The sequence below is a fragment of the Xiphophorus hellerii genome, chromosome 20, assembly GCF_003331165.1.
Source record: "Xiphophorus hellerii strain 12219 chromosome 20, Xiphophorus_hellerii-4.1, whole genome shotgun sequence".
NCBI classification, from domain to species: domain Eukaryota; kingdom Metazoa; phylum Chordata; class Actinopteri; order Cyprinodontiformes; family Poeciliidae; genus Xiphophorus; species Xiphophorus hellerii.
The window spans coordinates 17,183,356-17,193,643 of NC_045691.1; the positions used below are offsets into that span (position 1 = coordinate 17,183,356).

Sequence of the window (10,288 nt, forward strand, 5' to 3'; positions counted from 1 at the left end):
AGGAACACAGGTGGAGTTAAATACACAGAGGGAAATCAAGGAAATGAGAAACACCAGGGAACAATCAAGGAGAGGAGAGGACAGCACGGAGATTCAGAGACACAGAAAACTCTAAATAAATACACAGAAAAACTCGGAACATGACAGGCAGTTCTTTGGGTGACTGTTTCTGTTGAGGAAATAAAGAGAAGTTGACATCATACATAAACCAGCAATCGTTCTGCTTTCATCCAAACTACATTTTGCATTAAACAACCAGAGTAACCAGACTAGTCCAGAGTAAATAATGTGATGGATTTTCATAATATTTTTAGCAGTCTATAACAGAGGTATTAAGGGCATTTGATGCCATAGAAAAGGTTTGACAAATGGAGAGAATTTTTATTTCAATGATTCCTATAACTTCTGGAACACTATGTAGTTTTGGTGACTTTTTTTTTTCCCACTTTGCCACTGATCTTTGATTAAGCTGTTTAAAAGTTGCTTTACTAGACTGTTTACTCCTGCTGAAAACTAAAACATTGGGATGCTGATATTATGACCTCAGTAGAGAAAGAAAGACAACAACATTTTTCTAAAGTATATTTCATCTTTACCCTGGATGGGAAAAACAGAGTTCGATGAGCTTGTGGTCTTCATAAATCTTGTTGTTTTCCTGATCTCAGTTAAATCTCCTTCCACAATACCTACAATTAGAAAACAGATTTTCATTCAGTTTCAAGTGCAGCTAAATGATAAATCTTTAGGCTATTTTCATGAAACTGATTAAAATGTATTTATGCTTACTTCAGAGTTTTTTCACAGTTCATTGAAAGGTTATTTGCATTTGTCATGTAGTTTATAAATAAATGGTAAATATTACTGGATTGACCAATCAGTAACAACATTATTATCATTAACAAGAAATACAAACAAAACATTTTTATTTTTTACATTATTGTAGTTGTTGGTGTTTTGCAAGAAGTGAATATTTTATCCCTGAAACTTGATTTATTAAAATCAGGTAAAATGGGCAGACAAATTGTTATGACCAAACAAATAAGTTACTGTAGCTCAGATTATTTTAGAAATTAATCCTGGTTCTGACAGGAAGCTGTGACAAAATTACATCAGTTTGTTGTGAGGGTACACTATTTTAGCACTCTGATAAAAATCTAAAAAGACAAAAGAAGGTTACAGGAAAAACCCAACAAGATTGAGGTGAGGACTCAAAATTCAGCAGATCAGTCTAATCCATTGTTCTGGAGAAAGAAGTTTGATCCTGGAGGCTCAACCTCATGTCTAAAAGGACTTAAATGATCTTCTGCCTACATCTTGGTGCCAGATATCACACCAAACATTTGAGGGTCCATGGCTTATTTAAAAACTAAAGGGACTTATGAACCAAAAAATTTATGTTTTTGTTTGACTCACCGGTGAATCTGTATGGATCACTACGAGGTGACAAAGATTTCCCATCTCTTTCCCATCTATAATCACAGCTGACCTCCTTCTGTTCAGCCAAACCTAGATGTCTCAATAATTCATTTTCTTGAATCTCAGTCCAGCAGAACCACTGATTGGTTCTTGAGCTGGGTTTTGATATTATTGTTGTTGTTGCTGGACGACTTGATTCTCCAAAGTACAGATTACATGTTGTATCTTGTTTCTCAGATCCAGGCAGAAAGCAGGTGAAGAAAGCAGACTGACCCTTACGATAGTTTACATTCAGTTGTGGCTTAAGACCTAAAGAGGAAGTAATGAGCGTCAAAAAGCAAAGTAAAATATGTTATATGTTGTGTCATTGAAACAGAGTTAATCATTAGATTACAGCTATGAAATCACAGAGCTAAACTTAAATGTGAAGTTGAAGCAGCAACTTACTTATAGTGATATAGGACACATCACTGTGGGGAGATGGAGAATTTACAGTTCCATATTTTACAGTATAGAAACATCTCACTTCAGCGACAGAGGGTAAACTTTGCTTTGACATCCACAGCAGCTCAGTTCCTGTAAACGTCTTTATGCAGGGAGAAAGTGTGTGAGTTCCTCTATTCACATAGAAATAACACTGATGCACAGAAACATGAGCTGGAGCCCGACAGCTTAATGTGACTGAATCTGTGTCTTTGATTAATGATGAATCCACTGTTAGTTTAGCCTGAGGAAGAGCTGAAATAAAACCAAAGGATCAAATGTTTAGTTACTATATGGATAATATGAAATTTTCCTATGAGAAATTTTTCTTTAATCTGTAATAAAGGGAAATATGTTGGATTGGAGGTAACCATTCACTTTGGACATGAGACAAACAGAAACAACAGTTGTTACATAAATGTTATAACAATATCAAAGGAAAATTACATGAATGTAAATGTGTTTTTACCAAACTATGCTTAAGCTTCTCAGTTAGTCCAATTTTACATTGTGCTAAATATCAGGCAGTAACATAGTATATAATAAATCTCAGAAACTTACCTTGTACTTGCAACTCATCAAAAGCACCTGTAAGCAACATGTTGGTTTTTTTTAAATCATTTATATAAACTGAATTATAATTGAATGCAAAATTTTAGCCAGAAAAAGTTATAATTCATGTAAATAGCTTCTATTCAAAATTGTACTTCCTGCTCAGATTAAGCTACTCAACTGAGCCTTACAGACAGTGACAAAACAAATAATTGTTTTAAAATATTGAATTGTTTCATCAGTAGTAATTTGCAGTCATGTTGAATGAATAACAATTAACTTACCCAACAGGATGAGAAAAACCAGGAGTCCCGTCATGATGCAGAGAGTCACCGTTCATAACCTGGGAGAGAAGCTAAAGAGCGTCGACATACAGATGGGTGTAAGCGTTTCCTCGCTACTTGCAGGAAAACCACAGCGACCATCAGAATGAGTCTGATGGGTAAAAAAAAATAATTGTTGACCAAGATAAATACATTTCGCAACACTATTTTCTACTACGGGGTGTCAAACTCATTTTTCTTCGGTCGGTTGTGCCAAAATGCATTGATAAAATCCACTAACAAAAGATTTATTGATAAAATCAATAAAAAATTTTTTTTTGATAAAATCCAATAACAAACTATTAAAATATTAACAAATACATGTCTCTGCATTCAGTAAGTACTTCTAAGAAAATAAATCTTAACTGATCGTTATCGTTTCACATTATTCAGTCCATCTGGGATTTCGGGATTTTTTTTATGATACTTTTCCAGTCAAAATTACAGAATTTGTGGTGCTGATTTAGAAGAAATTTCGCAATATTTGCAATTATGTATGACTTTAAATGTGACTTTTTCTTACTCGCCATATCATTCACGACATAAACATCAAGTAAGGCGGAGGCAGAAGTCTTGTAAAATTAAGAAATACTGCCATGTGCAGGTGGAGACAGCAATCATTAAGCCCAATAGTTTTGACCACACTTTCTATAAAGTCACCTCTACAGTTTCCAAGTAAATGTAAACCTCAACAGACACAAAGCATTAATAAAAAGTGCATTTTATTCAAGTGTGACCAAGTGACAATATTAAAACTAGAACTGCTCTGTCAAAAAGAAACCATTTTATTTACACTTAAATAAAACAAGACAAACTAAAATAACAAAACAATTCAAACAATTTTAAGAGAAAAATACAGCGACGAGACACAATTATGGCAAGCAAAACACATTTTGAATCTCTGACTATAACTGTTACTGAACCTTGGTTTCATTTCACAGAAGGTGTTAATAGAAAAACAATTTCCTGTTACAATTTCCTGTTAACATAGACATAAATATCTCTCATAATAAGTACACCCAAAGCACACTTTAGACCACTTTGTTTAAGCCTTTCAAAAATAGTACATCTAGTATACAGTGGAAATATATCTACAGAAAGAAAACAAAAATTATGCCAGCTGCAATATCAGTATGCTATGAATACAACTCTAAAAGACGCAGTAGTTTAGTCTGAGCAGGTTCTACATAAAGGCTGTTTAATTTGGTTTGTACATTGTTATGGCCCGAGGCCTTGTGAGCTGTGTTAGGTGTCCTGGGGTGTGCCTGACATTTTAGCTCCTTCTCTGTGCAGGTCATGGTGCCGTGGATCCAGAGAACAGAGGAATCATATCTCTGTCTGTTCTCTCCTTCCTGTCTCTTTTTCCTCTCCTCCTGACACCTAACTCTGTGCTGCTCTCCTGCTGGGCCTCGTCTCATCGTGTACGCTGGAGTTTATTTTTATTTTCACATCTCATCACTTATACACACATACACAAAACACACCCAACCATTAGCATCACGACTCTGAATCCAATGCTTACATTCCCTTTTGTTTACCGTATACTTTATCCTTAATAAATTATCTTTGTCTGCATTTTTACTTGTGGTATGGCCTCCAGTTTTTGTTATGGCCCTGATCCAGTCATAACATATATTCAGACTTTTATTCTATTAACTTTACACAGAAATTAGTTGTTTGAGATTCATTCAATCACATAAAAATGTCCCCTGCCGTTTGCTGTTTTTACTTTGGTTTCAAATGCTCATTTATAATCTTGGGACAGTTAGTACGTAACAGCATAAGTGCTGTTATGTCATGTAACAGCATTTACAACGTGGTCGGATTGTCAGAACTCATCAAAAACTATTCAGAGTGCTATGAGCTGGAAATCAGGAGGGATTAAATTCAAAATTTCCTGAATGGTTAAATTACCAACAGAAATGGAGTAGAGCCAAGAAGTGCGCACCATTTTACACCCAGCGTGAAAACCGGCTCCTAAACGGCTCGTCATGCGAGCATACTGACATAACCTGTTCTGATTCAGATAACTTTACAGCGGCGCTCGACCACATCCAGCATGCGACTGAAAGATACTCTACTTGTTTTAGTGCTTAAAATTCTCCAGTAATTATAGTTTATCTGCTCCACTTAATGCTGCTAAACAGATGAGCTCTGATCTGACAACTCGTCTTTTAGTCTTGTCTAGTTACAAAGTTGTTGTCCTCCACTGAAAAGAAAAACTCCTCTCACTCCGGTTTGCGTCACTTCCTTTCGGCTCCTCCTCCGGCTGACTCATAAGGAGTAGACCAATCGCCTGCTTTAATCTGCAGACCCCAATCAGTGTGATGAGAATCACCTGGTCTACCTGCATAAAAATGAAGTCAAACGTTTAGTTTACAACGTGCGTGTTTATTTATTTTTTTATTTTTGTCTCTTGTTTACTTTTACTTTACAAAAAACAAAAGCGATGCCTCCCAAAAAACAAGCAGCGGATCCTCAGCCTAGTTCAAAACCCGTTCCTGCTGAAAAGCCCGATGAGAAGAAAACATCTGGTTTGTATACGAACGGGGAAAGTTTAAGGATACCAATAATTGTTAGATTTATTTATATATATTTTTAAGCGATTTCACACATTTCTCTCCGCAGCACGCGCCGTGGCGGTGCGAAAACCCGCAACTCATCCGTCCACATTCGTCATGGTGAAAGAGGCGCTGAAAGCCCTGGACTCACGCAAAGGGGTTTCCTCCCAGGCCATACAGAACTACATCAAACAGAAGTACCCCACTGTGGATCCGGCCAGGCTGAAGCACTTGGTCCGCAGACTGTTGAAGAACGGATTATTGAACGGGACGCTGGTGAGGCCAGTCAACGCCACCGTCACCACGGGCGCATTGGGGAAGTTCAGGGTAGGAAACTAAAGAGAAACGGACACGCCTCCATACTGAATCTACTTGATTTAAGTCTTTATCCTTGTTTTAAAAGCTTGCGCCAAAAGTTCAAGAGGTGAAGCTGAAAACTGAGAACACTAATCCAAATGTGCAAAAGCCCAAAGCTGGGGCCAAGAAGACCCAGACAGAAGGTATTAACTCGTAAAATGCACATCTCTGACCTCACGGTGGAGTCCCTCACCAACATTTGTTTTGTTTAAGAGGCCAAGAAGAAGCCAACAAATGAAAAGGCAAAATCTGCAAAGGTAAGGCGAAACGAAACTGTGACCAGATCATCGGTCTCCCTAATCCGCACAAAAACATCGAGTCATTTGCTGCTGCTTACACCTTTTGACTTCTCTGTTCTGACTTTGACTATTTTTTCTTTTTTTTTTTTGTCACAGAACCCAAAGCCTCCAAAAACCACAAAGGATGAGGCAGGTGCTCCTTCAAAGGTTCCTCCAGCAAAGAAGCCAAAAGCTAAAAAAGTGGAGGCGAAGGAAAGCGGTGCTGGAAGCTCTGAGCCAACCAAAAATAAGACTGCAAAGGCCAAAGGGGCAAAAACGGAGAAGAAAACCCAAAGTAAGGCTGTGAAGTCGGGCAGTGATGCCCCTGCATCTAAAACTGCTGGCAAACGAGTGAAGAAGACTGTGTAAAATAAGGAAACTTAATTAATTTTTTTTTAGATATTTGTTTACAATAAATGTATGGTTTTGGCTTTTCTATTTCCCAGTTGCAAATTCATGAATTTTAACAAACGGATCAAATATCTGTGAAAGGACTACTGGTAGGTTTAAAAGCAAATCCTTGGCTTATTGCTTTAACTTGAGACTTGGCTTATTTCACCTTAACTAAGCAGAAACGTTGGAGATTTTTGGCTCTAATGTAAAAATTACTCACCTTTGTAATCCATAAACTTGGCAATGATGGGTTTCAGCTAATTGAAATCCTTCTTGCATGTCTAGTCCAAAAAAAGTTGACTTTCTTTACATTAGTTGCAGCCATGACTGCAAACGGCAGAACGGTCGAACTATAAGACCTGTTCAATGATCAAATTTCCTCTTAAAGATTTACTTTAGGGCTGGTGTGGTATACCACAGACCTGTTAATCACATGGCTTGAAACTTTTATTACTGGTATCTCAGAACTCAAGCTACAAAGTCAGAATATTCAAGAAAAAATCCTCTGTCAAAACAGAGGAGCCTTATGCTCTAAGGGTCACGACTAAGTAGCCCAGTACGGACAGAAGTACTAGAAGGACCGACCAAATGACAAGTGGGCTATTTAGAATTTTTTCAAGGATTATAGGCTTCTGTTGTTGCCGTTGCTGCTCTTCAAGCTGCTCCAAACGGTACTGAAGAGCCCCCAGCACCTCCTACAGACCAAGAAAAGATTTTACAAGTTAAGAACTTGCATCATTGACTTTGACTTTTAAAAGCAGTTTCAGCCATTTCTGAATAATGCATGAATGATCATTTCAAATGTAATTGTCTGCTTTTTCACAATCTACTGCTTCAGTTTATGTGGCATAAATTTGAATTCTAGGTTTTTGTATATTTCTTTAATGTGGTTAGTTTTAAGGTAACATTTGGCTTTACCATGTGGCAAAGATGGCTATTATTAATATTGCTCTTATATCAAACATAAAGTTCAGAACTTTACAGAGAGAGGTTCAACTGTGACAAAAAAATAATAATTCATAGGCTCAAGCAAGTAACAGATTCAACCAAACAATCCAGTGACACCAGTGCAGAACTTTGTCTGCACTTGGCACATAATTCATATTCCTGCCTTTTGACTTTCAGTGCATTTCTCAAAACATTGCACAAAAACAGTAATTCAGTAAAACTGTAGAAAGCACCAACACTTCTGGCTACCGGTGTATATGTACTACAATGAAAACTTACATGAATATCTGTCGTAGCTTTTAAAACCAGATGCTTGATCATCTCCTGTGTACTGGTCAGCTCCTCTTTCAAGTTCTGCGTTTCATTCTTATAAAGTTCAGTGATGTCAGCAAGTTCCTTTGTTAAAACATCTTTGCTGCAAAACCATTAAGAGTTTATTACAAACCAAATGAGGACATTTTTAATGTACAGCAGTGAGCATAAATTACCTTGATTTTTCTTCTTCAAGTGCCTGTTTTATCATAGCGAAATCTCTGTGGTACTTGGCTCGGAGGGTTTGCAGGCACGTCTCTTGTTGGATTTGGGTTTCTCTAAACTCTTGGAGCTCGAGGATTGTGCCATCAGGACCAGACGCTTCTTTGTCATTGTGATGATCCTTTGTGATGGCAGATTTCTCCGTAGAGCTGTGATTATTACTGCTACACATTTCGGTTGACAGACCATCTTCCAAATTAAGCGACAAACAATCCTGGTTTTCGAAAGCATCATTAGATATATCCAGTGACACATCACTGGATGCAAGGGTACTAGATCCGCTGTACCGTCTGTGAGCAAAGAAATACATTTTCTCTAAGAATCGACACCTCCAGAAAACATTTAAGAGCATCCCCCATCACATAGATATATTTTAATAAAAACAATATTAAAAATTCAAAAGCAAAATTTCTATTTAAAAACATGTGTATCTTGCAAAAAGATAAAATTATGTTCAAAGTCTAAGTTCTCAAGATGAAACTCTCACCTCTACAGAGTTGATGTTTGAGATCTTGTCATTTTAGTCTAGATTTTAAAGCATTTATTTTAAAGCAATTATTCTGCTTTAAAAAAAAATAAACATTTTAACCCACAAATTATACCCCTAAGCTCAAAAAAATGAACAAAGGTTCTGATCAGAGTTCTTTTAAGTTACATCTTTAGGCATCTTGTTACCAGCATCGTGACACAAAAACACAATTTGTTCACATTTCTTCAATTGGAGCTATAAAAACACCAAACAGCAGTTTGATAGGTGGAAAATATTTCTTTCTGCACTAACAAGGTTATTCAGAATGTACTAATACAATTTATACCTTTATAACAAATAGTTTAATTGCTGTTACATGCAAAGTTGTGAAGTGGAACAAAAATAATTCATCGTGGCTTTCAAAATGTACATATATAAATAGAAAAAGTCTCAAGTGTTTTGCAGCCACTAACAGGTTTTCTTGAACAGCTTTTGCTGAGGAAACGTACCCTCACAGATTTGAGACGTACAAAGCTTGGAATATTGTTTTATATCTTTACTCTCCTTTAAACTTCTCCAAAACTTCACCCTTGACCTTTCTGCTGCGATTATTAGTCTTCATTACACCCTCTGGGAGATTTCTACTCAACAGCAGGACTTCAATAAAAGGTTCCAAAGTAATGGGAACCTAAACACCTTCCACTTCAGGAATATGCCTTTTCATTTACTGCTCATCAGGTGGTTTTAAAGGCCAAATACTTTTATTCTTTGCTTTGTATTTTTGTACTTTTAAACCCCAAATTACATAATGCTTCCACGGTCCACCATTAGGATTGGACAGAAATTACTGTAAACAGGTGCAGAACTATGGCCATTTTGATTATTTTTCATTTATTAGTATAATAGTAGTAATATAGTCTTTGTAAACGCCATATTTATAGAGTTCATTGAGCATTTCACAAAAGTGTTTATGGAATAAAAATTATATTTACATAAAAATAAGCTATAAGCTTTAAAAGTAGCCTATACTGGAAAAACAAATTGAAAAAAAATTACTATAGCAAATAACGAGTTTTGAAGGCAACTTCAAGAGTTTCAGTAGACTGAATAAGTAAAACAGTATAATCTCAATATTTCTTGTGGGGTAACATATTTCAACTCGAGGATTCTCGTACAGTTTGTCCAGTGCGGTAGCTACACATTTACACGACAGAAACCATTTTCTTTCCCACATGGACAACACGCGTGAAAGAAAAAGTTGCAGCTGGTATGACTGAATTTAAATTTTTACCTACCTGGTTTTAAAGAAACTCAACTTACGAGGCATCGATGGGAGTTTGGTTAGTTGTCGTTGATAAAATAACTTGTTTCAAGAGTTAAGCTAACGGTTAACCGTAGCTGTTGCGGCTGCGAGACGTTAAGAATCGGAATTGATTCCGAACGAATAGGTTGTTACGTTGCTAGGCAACGATTCTGTCGACCTTTGGTTTTAAATGAAAGTATTTCCGACATTTTTCATTCAGAATACACGTTTTTTGTTGGGGTTTTTTTTTTTTGTTTTGTTTTTTTTAAAGGCGGCTTATACTGCAGACGGTTTAAATGTGATGAGTATATTTTTCTTCTACCTCTGCTCACTCTGGAAAAGGGAAAATCCTGGACTCATCAGAACACATATTTGACTTTTGACCTTTACTACATCAGAGTCAGATGTTTATGCTCCTAGCAAACTCAAACCTTTTTTTTTTTTACAAATCACCTCACTAGAGGTTTTCATAAGGCTAAGTTATCTCCACAGCATTGAGTTCTGCTGTTTTTCTTGTGATTTGATTTTACCAAAGAAAATTTGATCACTGATGTTCTTGAAACATGTTTTTGACTCAATTTCTTTTGCGAGGATAGCTCCTGATGTCATAGTTTTTAATATGTTAAACGGTTCTTAACCCAATTTTAGCAGTTTCAATTACCAAACTTCAT

General features: G+C 36.5%; 3 protein-coding genes across 3 annotated transcripts; 1 reads left to right on the forward strand and 2 right to left on the reverse strand.

Annotated features, from left to right (window-relative positions):
* Positions 1-284: 284 nt before the first annotated feature.
* Positions 285-2,784, reverse strand: LOC116709995 (uncharacterized). The gene is made up of 5 exons (XM_032548757.1): positions 2,736-2,784; positions 2,461-2,487; positions 1,864-2,154; positions 1,414-1,725; positions 285-686 (listed from the first exon to the last, which is right to left on the reverse strand). The coding sequence occupies exons 1-5, from the start codon at positions 2,767-2,769 to the stop codon at positions 544-546; spliced, it is 807 nt and encodes a 268-aa protein (XP_032404648.1). The 5' UTR covers positions 2,770-2,784; the 3' UTR covers positions 285-543.
* Positions 2,785-3,626: 842 nt separating this feature from the next.
* On the forward strand, positions 3,627-6,410 carry h1m (linker histone H1M). Its single transcript, XM_032550001.1, has 5 exons — positions 3,627-5,308; positions 5,403-5,662; positions 5,739-5,835; positions 5,906-5,949; positions 6,088-6,410. The coding sequence occupies exons 1-5, from the start codon at positions 5,224-5,226 to the stop codon at positions 6,337-6,339; spliced, it is 738 nt and encodes a 245-aa protein (XP_032405892.1). The 5' UTR covers positions 3,627-5,223; the 3' UTR covers positions 6,340-6,410.
* Positions 6,411-6,520: 110 nt separating this feature from the next.
* On the reverse strand, positions 6,521-10,278 carry LOC116710772 (transmembrane and coiled-coil domains protein 1-like). The gene is made up of 4 exons (XM_032550002.1): positions 9,610-10,278; positions 7,800-8,135; positions 7,591-7,726; positions 6,521-7,058 (listed from the first exon to the last, which is right to left on the reverse strand). The coding sequence occupies exons 1-4, from the start codon at positions 9,639-9,641 to the stop codon at positions 6,888-6,890; spliced, it is 675 nt and encodes a 224-aa protein (XP_032405893.1). The 5' UTR covers positions 9,642-10,278; the 3' UTR covers positions 6,521-6,887.
* Between the last annotated feature and the right edge of the window lie 10 nt (positions 10,279-10,288).

Coding starts and splice junctions, on each gene's coding strand:
- LOC116709995 (XM_032548757.1), bottom strand. CDS start 2,769: ATGACGGGACTCCTGGTTTTTCTCATCCTGTTGG. Junction 2,488..2,735: donor GGTTTTTCTCATCCTGTTGG/GTAAGTTAATTG, acceptor TGTTGCTTACAG/GTGCTTTTGATGAGTTGCAA. Junction 2,155..2,460: donor TGATGAGTTGCAAGTACAAG/GTAAGTTTCTGA, acceptor GTTTTATTTCAG/CTCTTCCTCAGGCTAAACTA.
- h1m (XM_032550001.1), top strand. CDS start 5,224: ATGCCTCCCAAAAAACAAGCAGCGGATCCTCAGCCTAGTTCAAAACCC. Junction 5,309..5,402: donor CGATGAGAAGAAAACATCTG/GTTTGTATACGA, acceptor TTCTCTCCGCAG/CACGCGCCGTGGCGGTGCGA. Junction 5,836..5,905: donor CAAGAAGACCCAGACAGAAG/GTATTAACTCGT, acceptor GTTTTGTTTAAG/AGGCCAAGAAGAAGCCAACA.
- LOC116710772 (XM_032550002.1), bottom strand. CDS start 9,641: ATGCCTCGTAAGTTGAGTTTCTTTAAAACCAG. Junction 8,136..9,609: donor TTGAGTTTCTTTAAAACCAG/GTAGGTAAAAAT, acceptor CTTTGCTCACAG/ACGGTACAGCGGATCTAGTA. Junction 7,059..7,590: donor AAGCTACGACAGATATTCAT/GTAAGTTTTCAT, acceptor CTTGGTCTGTAG/GAGGTGCTGGGGGCTCTTCA.